General features: G+C 34.9%; 1 protein-coding gene across 4 annotated transcripts; it reads left to right on the top strand.

Annotated features, from left to right (window-relative positions):
• On the top strand, positions 1 to 21,528 carry frtz (WD repeat-containing and planar cell polarity effector protein fritz). 4 transcript variants are annotated; one of them, XM_071681838.1, is made up of 12 exons: positions 7 to 24; positions 1,024 to 1,188; positions 2,021 to 2,159; positions 3,626 to 3,806; positions 4,432 to 4,631; positions 4,890 to 5,138; positions 6,227 to 7,011; positions 9,651 to 9,946; positions 11,408 to 11,487; positions 12,879 to 13,263; positions 16,390 to 16,417; positions 19,335 to 19,551. In XM_071681838.1, the coding sequence occupies exons 2-12, from the start codon at positions 1,106 to 1,108 to the stop codon at positions 19,405 to 19,407; spliced, it is 2,499 nt and encodes an 832-aa protein (XP_071537939.1). In that variant the 5' UTR covers positions 7 to 24; positions 1,024 to 1,105; the 3' UTR covers positions 19,408 to 19,551. The 4 variants fall into 4 exon arrangements, with proteins under 4 accessions (XP_071537940.1, XP_071537939.1, XP_071537937.1 ...); XM_071681836.1 differs by lacking the exon at positions 7 to 24 and adding an exon at positions 29 to 137; XM_071681839.1 differs by lacking the exon at positions 16,390 to 16,417 and having other exon boundaries at positions 1 to 24; positions 19,335 to 21,528.
• The last annotated feature ends 696 nt before the right edge of the window (positions 21,529 to 22,224 follow it).

The raw sequence follows: 22,224 nt of genomic DNA, 5'->3' as shown, positions 1-22,224 counted from the left end.
AAACAATAAGCCGTCAACACACAGGTGAGAAACACAGGTGACAGAATTGAATGCGTATTAGTACTTTTACCGTTATTTTCCTGGGAAATTTTTAGATGAATAAGCAACAGAGATGGAGAATTTTATATAATGCCTGTGTAAGTTTTTTCTGATGTATAACATAGTGCCTTTGAGTGGACAACAAGATGTGAACGAAAGGGATGGAGGAATGGAGTGTGGTTGACAGCTCTTAGGTCGGACTGCATTCCTCAAAGTTCTTTTACCCCTGGATAGGTAATCCAATGTATTGCTTCCGGACTTAATAGCGGATCCATAAATTTCCTGTAGAAGGAGGCATCTGCATGTTAAAAGTTATCAGAATAGTCTCACACAATCACATTACATTGAAAATGTGTTTTTTATATAGTATATGTTATCCTTGGTGAAGTAGTTATGTATGTATAACTTTGTCTTAATGTTTACTTAGTAAATGCGATCAGACCAATTAGGTCATGGTATGAGTACGGGTAAGTAGGAAGTATATTGAATTTCTCATCTCTAGTATTAGATCAGTTGCCCTGTGAAGTTATTCTTCTAGAAAGTTGTGCACTTATTTCATGTATAAATCCATCCCCTTATCAGAACAGTGGTTTAGGAAACATGATTACCAAGATGAACCATATGTTCTCTGATGAAGCTATATGAAATTCTAAAGCAAACAGTTGGTAAGGTTTTTCACATCCAGGTACTCTGTTGCCATAGGTTATAAACTAGGGCACCAATTGGTATTCCCCAAATAAGCATGGACTGTTATGAACTTAATGAAATGATATATATCAAGCTATATTAAATTGCTGTAACTTCAGTATCGTGACTGCAACTTTTATATATGGTCATCAAGTTGAAAATTAAAGATTAGAGATGTTCTTCTAAGCCATTAGAATCAAAAGTCCAAAATGCAATATAAGGACCATTGATAATGATATTCATTTCCCATAAAGTTCCATTCCTTTCTCTCTAAAAGACTGCTTTCTGATATTTCAGATGGACTGTGAATGAAGAGAGTAGTAATTTTTCAAAGCTTTGTATCACATCACATCACCAATGCTGTGATCAGGCTTTGAAAATGGTAACAATTCTAGGAGATGTCCATTTCTGGACTCTCCGTGATGATGTGATAGTTAAAGATGCAGATTTTGGGGCATTCAGGTAAGCTGACATATAATTTGAGACATTACAATCTCAGTGAATCATCCTCACTGAAGATGGTCATTGCTTTCAAAATGTTGGTATATTTTCTAACTGCTTCATGGTTATGCACTTGCATATGTCCTTGGACCTACATTTGTTTATTATCTCTGTTCCTGAATGTGTGAAATATCACTAAAGCTCTCAGATCTTCGTATTTCATTTTCCTTGTGGCTTCTCGCATATTAATGGTTATATCTTTGATGAGAAATTTTTTTTCAATTTTCTTGTAGATAAAATGTAGCATGTTGCATGCAGATACATAATTAATGTGTAATTGCAGAAGATGCATAAATGATACATATGTGAAATGTGAAATCATTACCCAACATCAAAATGCCCTAAAACTTGTAATTTACTTCTAAACTAATCATTTGTCCATATTTATTGTCATATTTTCTGAGATGTATTCTACCGACAACATATATACAAACCAGCTCATATTAGAGAGACATAACAGAGCCTTTCTATATTGATATCAACTATAATGATGCAGAGAAGAGCTTCAGTTTAATAATTATTTTTTGGATTTCGTGCATACATTGCAAAGCAGTACATTTGAAAGATCTGGTATTGTATAGTTTTATGCAATGAATACATGTAAATTGTTACTTACAGTAGCATACATGCAAGTTGAGGCATGTGAAAGTGCAATTAAAAAAGTGAATTTTCCTGACTTATTATCATAATTTTGGCTTGTCACCAGTTGCAGTGGTGTACAGCAACTTGATTTATGTACTAGAAAATGAAGAATGCTTCCACTGAACAGTCTGTTGATTCTGTATTTTTAAAGGTATCAAGATAAAAACAATGTCAGTAAGGAGCGTGTGTACTATGAAGACAAAAGACAGTATCTTGAAGCTCGAGGGGTGATGGTAACCCCAAAGAACAGTCGTCCAACTAAACTTAGAGACTCACTCAGGGAATTTGAAGTAAGTGACACTTGATACCTTTCTCAATTATGTTTTGGAATGTAGACTCTTATATAATTTGAATTCTGAAAAATTTTCGGTGTTTGAATACTAGTTGATTGGCAGTTTGATGGACAGAATATGGTGTTCTTACCTTTCATAATGTTTTTGTCTGCCTTAACCAAAGTTCCTTATGTCTTTCCCAGGAATATTAGTTAAACAGCATTGAAAATTTGATTACACCATATCTCTACTAACATCAAAATCTCATAGTTGTCTTCTTTCATTTAAATTTTTGACGTACTTGCATAACTCCAACCAGTGATTTTTTAAATGAATTTTTGCAAGATTATATTTTTATACATGAACCTTTCATGCATATAAAGTTGTTATATTACTCTCTGTCAGTTTATGTTTATACAAGTGTTGCATTACTCTCACTTTATTAATGTGAAACATTTGGAATAAACCAAAGAAAGTTCTGTGGGGCCTGGATGTGGATAGGGAGCTGTGGTTCTGGTGCATTACACATGACAGCTAGAGACTGGGTGTGAACGAATGTGGCCTTTTTTGTCTGTTTTCTTGGCGCTACCTTGCTGAAGCAGGGGGTAGCGATGCTGTTTCCTATGGTATGGGGTAGCACCAGGAATGTTTGAAGGCAAGCAAGTATGAATATGTATATGTCAGTGTATGTGTATGCATATGTTGATATGTATATGTATACGTCTGTGTGTGGGCGTTTATATCCCTGGGGATAGGGGAGAAAGAATACTTCACATGTATTCCCTATGTGTCGTAAAAGGTTACTAAAAGGGGAGGGAGCAGGGGGCTGGAAATCCTCTCCTCTCATTTTTTTTTTTTTTTTCCAAAAGAAGGAACAGAGAAAGGGGCCAGGTGAGGATATTCCCTCAAAGACCCAAGTCCTCTGTTCTTAATGCTACCTCGCTAATGCGGGAAATGGCGAATAGTTTGAAAAAAAAATGTGTATGTAAGTGTATAGGTCATTCTTCGTGTCTCCTGATGCTACCTCACTGACATAGGAAACAGTGATCAAGTATAATAATAATGATAATCTACATATCTCTGTGTGTTATTTTTTTTTGTGAAATTAATTTTCATCCACTCGAGATATTAGCTTGGTCTTTTTAACACTCTTTTAAGAGATGGGTAATTAAAAGTAGTATGGGGATGCCCCAAAATCATGTCTGTAATCATTTTCATTTGTTACATGCTGCCATATTTCTTATGTTTTTTTAGATAGCAAAGGAAACCCTTCAAATAACTGAATAGTTTCAGTTTGAGCAGTTTCATGGTTTCCACTGTCACAGAAAATCCCCATTTTTACTCAAGCTTCCCTTGGAATATTTTTTTTGGTAAGAAGGGGGGAGGGGACTAGTTGCACTTATGCATATAGTCATATTTATAATTGTGTTCTTATATTTTGATAAATTGATCAGATTCATGTCTGTTACTTTTTTCATTTTTAGGAGTTGGTATCCAAGGAAAGAGTAGTTTGGGAAGGATGGCTTTCACATGTAATGTATCAGCTGATATTTGCATCTGGTATAATTGTAATGCTGACTGTAAATGCAACTACAGGGGATCTAACAAGAGTTGCATTTGACAAGTTCCTCGTAGGAAAACTTCTTTCAGAACATCTGGCTGATGGTAAGTAACTCTATCTTTGAGGGCTATGGATGAAAACTTTTCAGTTATCATTTACTCTCCTCGTGCAAGAAAAATTATTTATATCAAAGCTGACATGATAATACGACAATATTTTATGGTATACCCGCTGACATATCAGCTTGTGTTTTTGCATTGTAGAAAATAAAACAAATCATATAGATAAACAGATTGCCAGTGTTTTATTAGGTCACAAAATTGAGAAGGTACACATTAGTATATCTTAGCCCTAGAGTTGCAGCCTTTCCCACCTAAGGAGTCCTTGGCATGTGATAAGCCCAGAGTACATTATTTTGTTATTGAATAGTAGTAACAGTCACATAAAGGTAAAAGTAGCTAAATTGTAGGGAAACACGTGGCTGACATAGTTCAAGCATATATCTTGGCATCCAGTTGACATAGTTTAAGCTTATATCTTAGCAGTCCAAGGATTGTTAATGATTCCAGCATATTACACTTGCTAAGAGCATATAGCTTTGTATCTTTGATTTAGATTACTTTTAGGTCTATTCAGAAATCCAAGGCACTGAGATATATCTCTTCTTTCAGAGATTTGTTAAAAAGAATTTATTGCAACAGGTGAAATTGAAAGCTCTTCTGTTTTCAGTTGTTATGACAAAGCACCACATGCTCTTTTCCTACAATGAATGTCGACTGTCAGTTGTGCACTTCACACGTTCACCACCAGAGGGTCATGTACATGAGCGATTATCTGCTATGGATCCTAGAATACACACATGTGAAGTTGCTGGGCCATCAGGCCGACGCTTTGAACGAAAGTTATCAGCAAATCTCTCAGGTGATATGGTGAGTGTGATACATGTGTATGTGGCAAAACATTGCCTCATGATAATTCTTACAGAATATTTTTCTTTAAATAATGAATTATGATCTATCCTTTTATCTATCAATCATGTCTCCAATGCCAGGCCCTCAACTTTTTAAAAACTGATGATTTTTCTTTAATCTCTCTGCTTTTACTGTTTCCTGGCCCTTAGACTTTAGATCCATGCAGAATCTACCTTTGACACTTAAGTAACATTTCATCCACTCTTATTTACATAGGTGGTAGTATGGTGGCAGACAAGTGAGGATGAAGTGTACCCTTGGAGTCCACTGGCTAAAGACCGTGACCGTGCAAATATTCTTGTGTATGCTCTTCATGGAACCACTCTTGAGTTAGTGTGTTACTGCCGTACAGAGATGGCCCCTCTCAGTGTCTCCTTCAGCAAAGTGCAACCTAATGTGTTGCTGACTGTGGAACAGGGCTTTGGGAAGAAAGGAGGTGTAACAGTGCTTAGCTGTGTGTATGAGGTAAGAACTGTTCTTCAGTGTCAACTTTTTCATTATTCTTATGCTTGCATTATTATAGGTCATATTTTCTGTACCTCAAAACTCCTTAGTATACATTCTGTTTTTCTTGTCTATTCAAGACAGCTAAACCACCATTGAATGGTAAACCAAAGTACTTCAGCAAATTATAATTCACACATAACAGTTAGAGAATGGATGTAAGCGAATGTGTTCTTTCTTCATCTGTTCCTGGCTCTACCTCACTGATTCAGGAAACGGTGGACAAGTATGAAAAGAAAAGTAACCTTGATGATTACTTTCCATATGCAAGCCAACCATGGCCCAATAATAAGTTTAAATACTTGGATAGGTCTTCCTCATTTAGGGTCTCACACACTTCTCAGCCTTCACTCAAACTGACTGCTGCATAAAGTCTGTCCAAAACCAAGCAAACGCTAGAATAGAGGAGTAAAATGATGGTAGTAAAATCTTAATGGAATTGTTGGCATCAAGAGATTCTAATGTCCATCAAGTGTAATTATTCTTTTTGGGGAACTTAATGATATGGTTAAAGGCATCTGTTGTTTCCCTTGTATTCTGTGGGATTATCAATATACACTCAGAAGACTCCAATTACAGATGCACAGTGTGCTTCGCAATTCATCATGTAAATACTCTCAGTATGCAGGTATTTGTAATGAAGTTTCAGTGATTATGTTCAGATTTGAAAGAAGATTTTTTAATGTTTTGTTAATAACTAATGTTATATTTTGAAATTTCCAAAGGATACATAAAAAAGTTGATATGATGACCAGCATCATGTATAATGAGCATGTAATATTCTTTGTATGCATTTATTACAAAAATGTAGTAGAGTACTTAAGCTTTTTTTTTAGTATTGTTCTCTTTCAGAGAAGGTAGGGCCTGTCCTCATTGAATATGGCTGTAGTTCTGTTAAAGGTTTTACATTACTGTAATGTTTTTCTCAGAAAAATGCAGTAAGATTTTGTGATTGACTTTTGATGTTTAGATTTTATTGCTTGTAAAGAGAATCTAAGCATAACTTTATGTTTTTTATTTGTATTTTGTATGTATTTTTTTAACTTCAGGTAGAAAGAGGTGCATTACATCGTATAACTGTTACTACAATCCCATTGGATGCTCCGTTAATGGCACACTCTCACAACCCAGCAGAGGATCGCTTACTTTTGGCTTGCAACAATGGGGTCCTGGCACTTCACTGTGATTCTCGTGGCATGACTCATGTGACAAAAGCAGGGCTAATTCCATCCAAAATTGCTTGGCTTTACTCTGGGAATATATTAATTGTGAGCAATGAAAGAGGACAGATCCAATGTTTTGACTTTGCCTTGTCTCTCATCAGAATGCAACTGGTTATGGAAGATCCCAATCCTCAGAGAATTCTAGATTTTTCAGAGCATTTTTGCCATCAACAGTCCCTGTTAAAACTTGACTGGGCTCCAAATAAAAAACCAGAAGATTCCCAGCCAAAGAATAATCCACATTTACTTTTGCTCCATTATATCCGAGGACCTTTAGCTTGTCTACGTGTTGATGTCAGCACAGTGAGTAAGAATGGTCTTACAGCTTCAGCTCTAGTGGCTCAATACATTAAGCATCGTCAGCTAGATGAAGCAGTCAATCTTTTGGTTTCCCTCAACTGGGACCAAGAGGGACCAGTGGCTATGCGGTGTTTAACATCTGTTGCAAACCATCTCTTACGATTGCCAATGACTCCTCAGAGAGAGACTCAGCTGGAGACTGCCCTGGGAAGCTTTCATGTACCTGTGCAACCTCTCAGTCAGGCTGTAGAGGAGGAGTTTGGCCCAGCTGTAAGGGCACTAACTCGTAGATTCTTCTTTCGTGTGCTCAGGTGAGAATCTTTGTTTTACATGAAGGAAATTTAAGCGAAATAATTTAGATTTGCATAAGGTGCCTCTGGTATGTTTTTCATTGAGAGTCATAGCATTATGATAAACAAGTCAACATGGTAGAATTCTTTTTGTTGTATGGCTTTTGACTTCATTATAGGGAATGATTACAATTATTAACAAGATTTTCTGTATTGAAATGTGATTTATGGAAATAGGCTGTCTCACTGTCCAGGGAAAACTGCTGGGTTTGTGAATATTGATAGACCCTTAGAAAGATTGCAATTCTTCATTAACCATCATGCAGCTGGCCCCAGAGCTCATATATTTAGAAGCTGCCATTCTTGGCTTGCTGCACAAGCACCATACCCCCATAAATTTTGGAGACAGGCATGTTGATATTTCAGATTTTTTGATACAGGCAGATGCAAGTTTATTTGTAATACTTTCTTGCAAACTTGTTTGGAAGTATGAACAGTCAGTCACTGTATACAATCTACATGTGTTTTTAAAGTTTGTAGGGAGCCTAATAAGACTCCTCCAAGCTGTTAGAGAATTATGGGAATGCCATAGTGAGTAAAGTCCAGTAAACCAAAAGTATTTATTCATGCTGAAGCTAGATCTAATTATTTTCATCTCTTCTGGTGATTTATTTGGCCCTCTGTTGGTAATGTTTACTCTGAATTGATTCCTGCCTTGCTCATTAGTGGAGCAGGTACTTTAAAGGTAAGACTTAGCAACAACAAGAGGTTGTGTTCAGATTTTGCAACTGGGGATTATTCCTTAGCGTTAACTTGATTTTACAATGGCAGAACCAAGCTTCAGCCTTCAAGATGAATAATAGCTTGGCACTTTGCTTTTTTATGTGTTTAGATACATGTAATCCAATTGCTGGCCGTTTAGATAGTTTGCTGCCCCATGCATCATTGAGTTAAGGTCAGGCTTCACAATGAAGCAGTAATCACCTATATACTACAGTAAAATCAGCTTACTTTAGGCTTATAACCACCTAGAAGAATATTATTCTTTCCTGTTTGACTAAATCCTTAGAAAAGAATTATTTACATAAAGGTACATGTAAATTGACATTCAAAGCCATTTTCTCTCAAAAATGTGTTTGATTAGAATAAGTGACAGCGTGCCCTTGGACCTCTGCTGAATATTTTGCTTAATGTTTATTCATGATATCTTGTCTTTGTAACAATGGATTTCATTGGTAACACATGCTATCTTTAGCTGCAGGTAGTGAACCTTTTTTTTACTAATCACATTGGATTATTATTATGCATGAGTGACCTTTTTAGCCTGTTCTTAATACTCACATGTTTAGAACCATGTGAGGGGAGCTTTGTCAATCTGTTCACTTTAGTGTCAGCATCTTAGCTAGCTGCTGTAAATTGGAATATTTTGATAACTTGTAGTGTTGACCCTGATCATACTCCTGACTGAAATTGGTGAATAAATTGTTGTTCATGAATTTTACAGAATCCTATAATGTCAACTTAGTGTAAAGGATTGTGCATTTGGTATGGCTAGCAGTTCAAAGAGGCTATATTCTTTTTTCTTTGCTAGATGAATTACTTGAGGTTGTCTGCAGAGGATGATTAGAGCTTCTAGCTCAAAATCATCCACTTACTCCATTCGCACATACTTATAAGAGGCTAAACAAAATTTATCTTAATTTCGCTAAGTATGCTTATACAAAATGTTCACCATTTTCCATGTTAGCAGGGTAGCACCAGGAACAGACTAAGGAGAGGCCTCATTTGCTCACATCCACTTTCAAGCTCTCGGTATAATACATTAAAACCAGAGCCCTCCTCCTCCACATCCAGGCCTCACAGACCTTTTTGTGGCTTCCCCCTACCACTTTATATGCCCTGGTTCAAACCCAGTGACAGCACATTGTCCCTTGTAAATTACATTGTTTCCAGTCACTTTTTCCCTAGTACACATTACACCCTCTGCATGTTCAAGCCCTAGCCTTCAAAGCATCTTTCACTCCATCTTTCCACCTCCTCCATGTTTACTCCCATTTTCTTTGCTCCTTCCATTTTTGACATCTATTCCCACTTTGTCATCCTTTCCTCATTCATCCTATCCATATGTCAAAACCATTTCAGCACACCCTTTTCAGCTCTCTCATACATACTCTTCTCATCAGTACATCTCTCTCCAACCATATCATTCTTATTTCTACACCACATACAGTCCTTATACATTTCATTTTCTTTTTCATCTCATTCACCCTAGTCCTTATACATTCATTTCCGTTACATTCACTCCATCCTTGTCATTGAACTATGGATGCTTAAATTCTTGAAAGTCCAGTGGTATTTTAATGTTTAGAAGAACTTGCTCCATGTTGAAGTATCCTTTCTTATTATTGCTTGCGTGTGTGGACGTATGTATATACATGTGTATGGGGGTGGGTTGGGCCATTTCTTTCGTCTGTTTCCTTGCGCTACCTCGCAAACGCGGGAGACAGCGACAAAGCAAAAAAAAAAAAAATTATTGCTTGAAATATTTCAGTGTAGTAAGAAGTCTCAGGTTTATCAAAACTACTTTTTATGTTTTCTTAGAAATTTCGAATACTTAATGTGTGTGCAGTGAGCAACTTTTCTTAATATTTTTTTTACAGGTCGGCTAGGCTAGAAAAGGCATTTCGTTTGGCTATTGATCTGAAGGATTATGATTGCTTTATGGCTGTTCATTCTGTTGCTAAACGCCGCAGGGACAACCAAATTGCAACATTAGCATTGGAAAATGCACGTGACTTAGAATCATCATGTAGCTCTAGTGAGTCGTGCAGCTCTGTCCTGTATGGAGAATCTGGTGCAAGCTCAGGCTCAGAGTCTTGCAGTGAGACATGTTCTACTTGCTTCTCAGACAGTGGTTCAGTGAATGGATCTGACTTCAGTAGCCATGGAAGAAAACGTAAGATATTTTTATTTTGTTACATGATACATATTTAATGTACAAAGTTTGTCTTAACCAGGTCATTGTGCATGGAATTTTTTTTTTCTTTGACATTGCTAACCACTTTATGTCATCATCATTTTACAAATGCAGAACCCCTTTTATTGGGCTCAGTATCAGGAACAGGGAAGTGATTGCCTTCTTTTGAGTGAGAAGTTCCTCAGTGAGACTGTACTCCTTTCTGTCCATTGACAGTGTTACTTGCTTGTCCAAGGTGACTTTTGGCTTGTGTAACCTTTAGCAAGAGTCTAGTAATCCCCCAACATTAGAAACACCAATTCACCATATCACATCCGCCTTATTCCCAAGATGCAACTTCCATATTTCCTTTTACCTTTCTGACCTTAGATCCCCATCTATGAGGCTCCCGCTGCACTCAGGAAGCCAGATGGGACCACAGGTCAAAAAGTGTGGTGATGTGTCTATGTCTGTGTGGAGTGAGTGTAGGACAATTGAGGGGTAAACGTTCACTTTGTCTTCAGTAAGGAGGTTGCATTGTAGGCTTGAGGGACCTCGTGATATGTTGAATCAGAATTTGTAATATTGGAGACATAGATGGTGTCCGGACGCAGATGAGAAAGCATAACTCATACACTCCTAGGGAGTGTAGTTTTGGATGGGTTTACATCAGGATGGGTGGTATTTATCATTATTATTATTATTATTATTATTATTATTATTATTATTATTATTATTATTATAATTATTGTTGTTATTTTTATATTTTATATTATACTTTGTCGCTGTCTCCTGCGTTTACACAGGGAAGCAGGAAAGAATGGTCCAACCCACCCACATACACATGTATATTATAAATGCCCACACATGCTTATATACATGCCTGTACATTTCAACGTATACATATATATACATAAAAAACTTTCCGTGGTTTACCCTAGATACTTCACATGCCCTGGTTTAATCCATTCTATCCATTATTATTATTATTATTATTATTATTATTATTATTATTATTATTTTTATTATTATTACGATTATTATTATTATTATTATTATTATTATTATTATTATTATTATTATTATCATTATTTTTATTATTTTACTTTTTGGTAGTTTTTAATTGAGAGATTTTAACAGCTATCATTCACAGATGAATTGTGGTGACAAATGTGATCAAAACAGTCTAAAGCACTTCAGAAATATAAAAAGATTCAGATATTGAAAACTGTCTTTTACTGTAAGTGTTAGGTATGTTATAGTAGCTTTTTTTATCTAATTTCATAATACTGTACATGGATAAAATGTTTTTACCCACACTTTGATATCTGCAAGTTAGAATACTGGATTAGACCAATTATTTGTATTATTAAGAGAGTATGGTATTCATAACACTTTCTTTGGTTGTTACATTTATCGTACTGAATAAAAGTTTTACCTTGCATTGCTAACTCTTTTCAGGAGAAGAGTGTGGAGATGGTAGACTTGAGGTTATTGCAGAGCCAAAGAGTCCCCAAGAATCTCATCATTCTACACATTTGGTATGGTTGAAATTTATTTAGTATATCACAGTTACTGGTTATGTGTTTTATGATAGTGTTTGAATTCAGAGATATAGTTCATTTGTTCTTCAGTTTTACTTAGATGTGTGTTATGTTGTACCCTACATCCATTCTTTTATGGAAATAGTGTCCTTAATCTTGCCACAAGAACACTTCTCTGTATTGTCAAAGCTGACCACAGGCTACTTGAGGCAGATTGACATAAGTAAGATGCATTTAAGATAACTCTTAGGCTTTTTTCAGAAAATATTTAAAACTTGAAGTGACTATTAATAAGATGTTATCCCTCCTACATATGACAAATTAGATTGCTGTTGCCCTGTACCCTAATTTTTTATTTATACACTCATATCAGGTTTAGAAATGCTTATGCTTAATTCTGTTTTACTGTTAAGGATACCTAAAATTTTACATTTGTCCTCAACATAGCAAGAGGAACATGCTTAGCAGTCCTCTTCAGCCACAGCAACTGGATCCTGAAACAGATAGCCCCTCTTCCACAAAAAGTACTGACACCCCACATTTTATTCATCTACCAGGTCAACCAGTCATATGCTTACAAAAAAAAAAAAAAATTCAACTAATAATTATTACAGCTAAAGGTTGATTTAAAGCTTAAACAGTAGCAAATAGCAGAAAAGTTCTGACCAAAGGTTGTCCCAGGCCAAGTGACAGGGCCACCTCATAGCAGTTAAGTTTGGGTAATACTGTATGCTGTAAACTGTAATTCTCTTTCAAGTCATTGGTTATGATATTCTGTGTAATTACTATTTTCCTTTCACCACTTACAATATGACCCTTACCCACATTATAAGTATGTCTTATTTATTCACTTTCTTTATCATCTCAGTTTGAAATAGTTATTCATAGTGAGATAAATGAATAATCTTTTGGATGCCTGAGAACTAGTCCCTGCATCCACAGGTATGGCGTCATCTTTCTGTTTAATCTTTCAGGATTACAAAATACAAAAAATAAGTTTTTCCTGGAAAGGTTAATTTTGTCATCCTGGAGAAGCTTAAAAGAAAGATACTCTTAACCATCTACCCACCTGGATTTGGGATGCTGTTTGAGGTAGCTTTTTTAAGGCTATCACTTTTCTGGTGGTAGCCAGCTGATGTTCAGGTCAAAAATTTACCCCAGTTAGGGGAACAATGTCTTAAATGTCATTTGTTTCAGATGAATATTAGTTGGTCCACAGGAAACAGATATTAGGGAGTCCTGATACTTTGATAAGTATTATATTTCATGTTAGGGTCTGTCTTTACTGACTGAAGAGGATTACTGTACATATATAATTCAAGCCTCCACTTTCAGAGTGCAGAAGTTGGTTTCTTCAGGCTGATTTTTTCTTTTCTGTTTTGCCACAGACACCAGGAATGCAGTATTTGTCTCTAAACAACAGCCTACCACATAGTGGTGGGATATCAACAACCCAGGCATCAGACTCTCCTACCACCTCTCAGACCCATGCCACAGCCATTACTTCACAAGATGGCACAGTCACAATTAATATTCGGCAGCCAGAGCAACCATCCAAGCAATCACCTGGACACCCAGTCACTTCTGTAACACGATCCAGCAGGCAGGCTTCTGCACATCCTTCAAAAGGCAGTGGCACAAAGTCATCAAAGACAGTGAGGGAAGTGTTCTATTCGTCTGACCCTAACGAAGAGTTTGTTGATTCTGAAACTGTGTCAGTGTTTGTTGATAAGGATGAGTTACAAAATCAGTATGACCGTGCTGTATATCATGGTAAGTGTTTTGTTTTTATTTTTTACTCTTTTCTGGAACAGTGTGAATTCTTCGTCATTACAATAAAGCTAGATATCAAAAATTCTTGGTCTACTCTAAACATTATAAAGATGCTAGAAAGAATATTTGGTTATTATGTATGTATTATAATGACTAAGAATTTATTCATCTGTTCTTCCTTGTTGTAGTTGCTATTTCTTTCACTGTATCATAAGTCACATGTAGTTGAATTAAAATTTCTGAACTTACTATATCTAATTCGACTATCCAGTAACCTTTGGTATGCTTCAGCAAAAGGGGTTTTGTGTACAACCTGTCATCTATTCAGTTCCAAAGTTCTAAAATGGGAGATTCACACTGTGTAGAATTTCATTTTGAGCACCACCTTTTAAGTCTCAGCACATTTCTGATTTGGTGGAGGCTTAATTTAAGCTTGTTTTGTAATGAAATTTATGAAAATATCTTATTTTATTGTAATTAGTTGAGGATTTCCTCATCATTTTCTCATGGCAGAAAGTGTTAACTATAGTCATTGAGTAGTTGTAACATTACATTTCAAGAAAATAACCAGAAACATTAGTATATTTGTCAAATTGTTATTCACAATGGTTAGATAATTTTTGTATGCTGTTGTAATGAAAATGAATGAGTGGAAGAATACAAGTAGAGTATAACTTACATGTAAATATATGTGACTACGTGTATGTGGAGACTTTGCAGTGATTGACATTAATTTGACATTATTTATTAGGACAATGTACTTACCGAAAGATGAATTTTCTAGTAAGTGTTTTGCAGTATCTGATATTGCATACATTGCTATGCATAATTGTTTGGGTCTGCAGTATATCATTTGATTAGATATACAGAATTGATAAATGTGTTAGGATAAATTGTAGAATTATTGTATGAATTCTCTGAATTCATACAAAGCATTTGGAGTACAGTATTTTGAAATGAAAGATGGGAAAAGTATGGTGCTAGGTTTCCTGTGGGGCATATTACTGAAAGATTTTTTTTCTTAAGGAAGTTGACAAACAGAAAACAGTTTTTAAGCAGGAGGCTCATTTTTACAGTGTTCCAAGCAATCACTTATCAAACTTAACTACTTCCAGCCAGTAACCTTAATTTTATCATCATTGGACACTTAAGGGGTTGACTTGGTAGCAGGTTTGGTATCAAGACCACACAAGGAAAGTTGAGCTACTGACCTGTATATCTTTACTGATGAAATGGTGGTAGAATGCAAGGAATAATGTATGTAAGGGTGGCATGTAAGAACAGGGATAGAAGGAGACTCTTTTTCCGTAGCCAGGGATAAATGGAGACTCTTTTTCCATAGCCATACCTTGATGGGAGTTCCGGGAGGGAATGGGTATTAAAGATATAGATAGAAAGATAGATAAAACTTTAAAAGTTTTGATAATTTGCCATTTCATTTTCAACTTTTTTATATGTCCAAGGATGGGTACTTTGAAGATGCAGCAAGTCTCAGTTTCATGTTTGAAATCTTTGTCCTGTGAAAAAAGGAGTGCATTTAATAAAATATTTATACAGGGAATTTTCTCTAGAATGTGAATATTTTAAATATACTACCCTGTTTAATGTCTGAAAATTCAGTTAAAATATCAAGGTCTAAATCATTTGGGGTATTTTGCTGTGAAAGAAACCATAAGGTTTAACAGTGTTCTACATTTAGTGCAGATTTTAAAAAAATCATACATTTACATACACCAACTTTTATAGAATTTTAAAAATTGTAATTACTTCTACTATATTGCAGTGTAATTCTGTTTTAAGAGGGTGTAGGTGAGTATGTTTCAGCCTCTATATCTGTGATACATGGGTAGATTTCACCCTGTGAGTAACTTAAAATTTCAGTGTATGTTTTGAAGATTCTGACATGAAGTTACGTTTATATGATTAAAACAGAGACAGAGTCATATGAGTACAGAATATATAACAAAACTCTCCATATGTGGATCCGTTAGATTAGTTTTTCACCTTTTGAATAATGATGAGCATAGTGGATTTCACACCACATGAAAGTCATTTTTTCTTTTTCTTCTGAGACCAATTATTAGCAGTGCTAGTCTTCATTACCGTAAACCTCTTGATTTTTCCATGCATAAGACAGACAGTGAGTTAAATAAGTGTATGATCTACAAACAGTAATATTTAGAAGTCATCCATATTGGTAAACAAGGCATAAATGTCAAACTGTTCTCTTACCTGCTTCTTCATATTGACCATACTTGTCCAGTAATTAGATTTTTTAGTTTTCCTCTGTCAACTTCAGAGAGAACAGATGAAATAATTACGCCACTTCATTCATATTAGCTTATGTAATGTATGTATAAATATGTCTCGATCTTTATTTACGTGAATTTATGGAATATGTTTGAAAATATCCTATTAGAATTATCAAATGGTTGTGTAATCTTGGTTTAAGGTTATATGAATTATGTTTCCATAACCTCTGGATCATGTTGGTAAAGAATGGGTAGGAAAATAATGCAGGAGTCACTTGATAGAATGTTAAGAAAGAGTGAAAATGCTATCAGTAGTAATGTTAATGATAGCTGGAAGGGTGTGTATGAGAATAGATATGTGTTTGAAGTAGTATGATAGTTATGAAATTATTTGTTCACCATAAACGTGAATGGTTTCTTTTGGAGTAATAAGTAACTTTAGATACTACATATGAGAAGAAATGACAAACAATGAAATACTATACCTGGGAGGAGAATGAGATAATCAAGTGAGTGCGAAGAACTACATTGATGGTAAAAAAGTTTATCATCCCCATATCAATATACTTTACCAAAGTTTGATATTAGAATTGTGATACCATTATTGGCAAATATACATTTTAATTATAATGTTTACTAGAAATATAATAGACTTTACTGTACAAGGCATGAATTGTATAAGTTTATGATCCTTGCCTTTGAAATTTATGGCCAAATGTAAGAAATGATGTGGAACTCCCATTAATGTATATCCTTCTTTCTTAATATATTAATTCTTGGTGTTGGCCTTTTGAAGCACTTTCTCATCATATCTTTCTTATTTTCATTAATTATTTTCTTGTTTATTTAATTTTTTTTTCAATTCTTAATGCAGGTTTTGGGGGATACTTCTTGGAGCCAAGGTACAGTATGATTCACTTGAGCTAGCAGAGTTGTAGAGTGCATCCTTGTGTTAACCATTGGAAGTACTGAATAGTTATGATTCAAATATGATTGGTGTACATTTATTCTTGCTTTTTGTTGTGTTTACATTAATGCTTACTAATAGTGCAAGGAAGGGGATTTAGAAGTAGATTTAACACATTTGTACAAATATTTTCATATATTTTTTCGAAACAATACAATATCCCCATGTTCAGAGAATGGAGTGCATTTATTTTACAATTATTTTCATAAAAGATATTTCTTCAAGAATAATAGTTTGAAAAGGAAAAAAGAACTCAAAGGATGGATGAATACTGACAGAAAAGACAATTCTTTAGGAAGCATTGTAAAGTATACAGTAATGAGTAGCTGTTCTTTGGATATGGGTAATGGCCATTGAGCTGGAGCTGCATACTTTTGAAGACTAAAACATTAAAATAATGAATTTCTGGGCAAATCATTGCTGATAACTCAGTTATACTATTCCATAAGACCCCAACTTTTGGTTTGTTATAGCTTTACACTAGACTTTTCGTTTAGCTCTTGCTTTTGCTAATAATTTTGCAGCTTTAGACTGATTCTTAAAGCTGTACATTAATAGCTACAAGAGGCATTGAAAGGATTATGTGGAAAATACACAACTTGTATTTATACATAGGGAGCAACCATATGATTGGTTTTTAAGATTAAAGATCAGGTCAGAAACTGTAAGGCAAATCGGTAAAAGACTTAGATGCTGTAACAATAATGCAGTTTGATAGGTTATTCATAGATAAGGAAAGGCAGTTCAACTTGATCTTAAATAAGAGCCAAATGATTGTGAAGGTTTGAAGTTAATGTATGTATTTATACTGTTCATGTCATGAAGATAGTAAATTGGGGGATATACCAAATAAATATCTGTTTTGATGTGAATTTGAATTGTTTAAGGTGCAGAAAACTATAAAAATGATGGGAAAAATAAAGGGGTATTTAAAATCATGTCATGTCAACAACTAGGGTATGAAGTGGTAGAAGCAGCATACTTATATGCTTTTGTTAGTCTTGGTTATTAGGAAACAAATCTATTTGGTAATACATGTGTCAGAGTTATTAGACTCTACACAACCTTTCAAAACTCTTATTGTATGCATTTCTTTTATGGTTTACCTATCTTTCTTTCTCTAGCTCTCCTTGCATTGTGTTTGCTTGCTTGATTAGTGGCAATATTTTTCACCTGGTAAGAAAGGAGCTTCCATTAAGTGACAGCCAAATTAGTAACCTCTTTTCTCCCACCATTATTTGAAGCTTTGCTCTTGCATCTCCAAAACTAGGAGATATGGAGATCCTTATTAACAAAAACTGTCTGGGGGAAGAATTTGCATGTATGATCATTCTCTGAATGCAGGATGAAGCATAACTTGGTACACATAGAGGTAATCTCATTGCTAATTGAAAGTTTTATTGAACTGGTCCTTGAGGAATAATAAATATTTTCAAGAGTCTTTCAGTGAGACAAGTACACCAGTCCATAACAGTCCAGGTATATGCTGTATAGAACATTTCTGTGAAAATTTCCATGTGAGTGCCTGACAAATTGGTTATGGTCTTGTTATTGACCAACGATTATATGATTTTATAGGTGTCACCTTTTTAAATATCATTGGCAATAATTGATACTCAACACTCAGAAAATAACCCATTCTCATACAGAATTGCCTGACAACATAGATGCCAGCAGCTCGTTAGAATTACCCAACGAGAGTCCTATTTTTGATATTAGAGAGAAGCACTACACCCCTGCCCCACCTTAGTATTTTTGCCCTTGCCCAGGATTCACACCATTAGGCTTGGTTATTGAAGGATTCATGGAAAAACTATCATAAAGGAAGTATGTTATATCTTCAGTGAATCTTCTACTGCTAACATGTATTGGTTATGTAATGATTGAGAATTAAAGGGAAGGTTATATGTAAACATTTTCTGGGGAAAGAATTGCACAGGCAAACTTAAGGAAGAGACTTGCCCACAAAATTGTGTAATGGAATGAGACTTAAATTTTTAAGAGTTCCTTTTTATTTTTTTTTACTTTTTCATCTACTGCAAGTTAATAAGAGTATCATGTCTTCCAATTTTAGGATAATGTAGGAAGAGGGAATATGAAAAAGAATTGTCCAAATTCCTTTCCCATATGTGATTTTAAGCAGTCCAAATTCCTTTCCTATATGTGATTATAAACAAAGTCCCATTCCAAGCCATTAGATCTGTTTATCATTTGCTTATTTATTGTTCCTGTCTTTGAAAGTAACTCTGTCAAGACAAGAAGTGCAATTGTTGTTCTATAAGTGTACAGGATGCCAGTTTTAATTTCATTATCAAATTTTTATGATTCTTACCTCTCCTTAAAGAGAATTTTTCTGTAGAGTTCCCTTTAGTGTATACTCTCCTCATTAGGCCCCTTCCAGGGTATTGGCCACTTGTGGCTTTTTTTCTCTTCTTTTTTTCAAAATATTGGGTTTTTCTCCATGGTTAGGACAACTTCATTAAATGGTATGGAATTTTTTCATTTCATATTCTATAGTCGAAAAACTGGACAGAGGCTGGTGTCCTTGCCTCTCCCTTTGTAGACTCAGAAATTGTTTTCTCATAGTTGATGTTTATCTTCTAAAACTGAACAAAAAAAACATTGTAAGCTGTTTACCTGTAGGTTTTGAGCTACGAAAATGAGCATGAGAGGTTAAATACTTGTTCTCTTAATGCTATGTATAATTAAGTTCATTAGAATAAATGTTTGTTTCAATTTGTCTAGTCATGTAATATTCATTTTATATTGGAATTTAGTGCTGAATTTGAAGTGAAAGTAGATTTTCATCTCTGAGAATTATTTTATAAATCACTGATGTTTCTCCCCCACAGAGGTATCCACCGAAGAAGAAGATGGGGGGACGGTGAAGGTGGTCCATTTTGGGGTGGTGTAAAGAAGACTTAAATATGTGTTAAAAGTACAAAACCATTGTCCATCTTCAGAACCTGTTCATAACTCATTGATGATTAGAAATATTTCATAAGGTAACAAGTATGCAAGTTTTTTCTTTGAGATTTAGTAAGGCATAAAAGAGTGGAAATGTTCTGTGTGAAGAAGATAACCACCTGCCAGGTAAGGTGAAGTGAGGTTGAAGTGTGATTATAATGGTAGATTAGAACCTGGGTTTTTATTTGGAACCCAGGGAGGTCTTTCATAATTTTCTGTCTCCCTTCAACTATATATGCCTGTCAAATAGTAAACACATAGTTGCCCTAGAATTTTGAGATATTTAATTTTTTATAGGATTTAATTTTGTTATAAAACTATATTTATTTATAATGAGTGACTGACAAAATATTTCATAACAGAGAACAACCCGACTATGCATGGGAGATGTATTCCTAGGAAAATGTATGTACAGTGCTGCAAAGTGCAGACCAAAGGGCTTGTGGGGAAAGCTACTGATTTGTTCCTAACACCTCTAAAGTCTCCATCTTATAACCTCTGCCATGGAAAAAAGTATACTCAACAGTTATAGAGAAGCAGCTTACGTATGAAGCCTTGGCATGGATCTCACTTGAGCTTGAGGGAGTCTGTTTCTGATTTTGATCTTCCATACAGATTGCCAAGAATTTTTCCATTTCCCTTAATTAAAGATCTCTCACTCTTGTCATATTTAATCATTTATCAAGTGTGACTGAGCCACGGTATTTTCAGTTTTCTTCATCAAGGTGCCATGACTCAAGAATAAAACCCAGAAAGTAAATTTTCATTAATAACAAATGTTTCAGATTAGTATACACACAAAAGGAAAAAGTGAATGAATCTTTTAAAAGGATTGAAATTTGCTGCCTGGTACATACACAGCATTTTTCCACTTTGACTTAAAACCTTAACTCATTTTTCTTCATTGTCAAAGAAACATATGCTATGTATACACATATTATCTTTTGATACCTTATTTATATATTGACCAGAGTCCCCACAGTAATGTTGCAAGCATTAAAAAGAATTTTCATTGCTGTAATTGTGATGATGTAGAAGAAATGTTTTCCCACCATTATCGTTATTATATTCATTAAGCTTACGATACTGACTTCAACATGCTATATTTCATTTTATTAATGATGATATCCTCATAACATTACAGAAAGGATTCTGTACAGTATACATGTATGTAATGTGTCAGTAATACTTAGTATGTTGATGTACTTGCTTGCATTTGACATTGAAGAAAAATAAAAGTTATTAAGTTCCTAGTCAGAGTGAAATAATGCTGTTGTACATTTGTAGTTAGTAACAAATTTCAATCCATTTAAAAGTTACATTAACATTTCTTTCCTCTTTTTTTCCCTAATCAATGTGATACTACTTTTGTATTAGTGAAAAATGCCCTTCTCTAGTTGAAAAAGAGGCTTTGTAGTTATTGTATATGTGGAAATCATTTACTTATGACTGATGCTGGGGCAGGTTGAGTGCCTAGAAGATACCTGATGACACATTTCTCCCCCTCACAGGTCCCTTATCCCACAATTCTAATAATTTATCTATATATCTGATGCCTGTTCCCACCAGGAACTCCCATCAATGGGGTGGCCACAGCAAAAGTCTCCATTTTTCCATATTCCACATTTCAGGCAGACACACTTGACTTTTTCTGTTAGTCTGATTTATTAACATTTCATATTTACTCATGGGCAATAAAATAGAATGAGAAGTAAAAACAGAGTAACAACAAATCAACTCTGAATCTGCTTTACATAAGTAGTAATGAAATGCAAGATTATCAAGCTTGTGTAATAAATAACACTAATTATGATAATTCAGAAAACACAGCCATTAAAAAAAAATCTATTGCTGTTCTGAATTTTAAATCAATTGATCAAGTTTTGTGAACTCCATAGAAAATGAGAAGTCCAAGAATTTTAATTTCGTATCTTTCCACAAATTACTGTATTCATTAGCTTGAATATTTGTATTTAGGACTTTTTTTGCCATATTAATGTTTCCTTGATCATGATAATGTTAATTCAAGTAATATATATTTTAAACTTGTTGACACCCCAACAGTTAACCAAAAAAAAATAGTCAATTAAATGGCAGTCAATTTGACCTCTGGGTGGGCCCTTTTGATGTTTCTTTACCAACACCTTGGAGCTTTGGAACTCTTAACCGCTTCACGTTATTCCTACAACTTCTTCATTTTTCATAAACAGATTTTCCACTAACAGTACTCTTTAAGATTCCCCTCCCTTATTAACTCTTTTTATATCTTGGTGTGGCCCTGCCTTGATGTGGACTTTTGTATGTGACTGGTGACTCCAACATAAAACTTATTTTATTTTATTCATTATACTTTGTCGCTGTCTCCCACGTCAACAAGGTAGCACAAGGAAACAGACAAAAGAATGGCCCAACCCACCCACATACACATGTATATACATACATGTCCACACACACACATATACATATACATTTCAACATATACATATATATACATACACAAACATATACATATACATATACATATGTTGTATGGTTGCGAGGCTTGGGCTATGGATAGAGTTGTGCGCAGGAGGGTGGATGTGCTGGAAATGAGATGTTTGAGGACAATATGTGGTGTGAGGTGGTTTGATCGAGTAAGTAATGTAAGGGTAAGAGAGATGTGTGGAAATAAAAAGAGTGTGGTTGAGAGAGCAGAAGAGGGTGTTTTGAAATGGTTTGGTCACATGGAGAGAATGAGTGAGGAAAGATTGACCAAGAGGATATATGTGTCAGAGG

The sequence above is a fragment of the Panulirus ornatus genome, chromosome 33 (genome assembly GCF_036320965.1).
Source record: "Panulirus ornatus isolate Po-2019 chromosome 33, ASM3632096v1, whole genome shotgun sequence".
NCBI lineage: Eukaryota > Metazoa > Arthropoda > Malacostraca > Decapoda > Palinuridae > Panulirus > Panulirus ornatus.
Note: the sequence above shows the minus strand (reverse complement) of the source record. Positions and strands in the feature narration are given on the sequence as shown.

Bases quoted from the DNA above. Each gene is read 5' to 3' on its own strand.
- frtz (XM_071681836.1), top strand. The intron at 5,139-6,226 runs GTAAGAACTGTT...TTTTAACTTCAG, and splicing joins TGCTTAGCTGTGTGTATGAG to GTAGAAAGAGGTGCATTACA. The intron at 13,264-16,389 runs GTAAGTGTTTTG...TTCTTAATGCAG, and splicing joins TGACCGTGCTGTATATCATG to GTTTTGGGGGATACTTCTTG.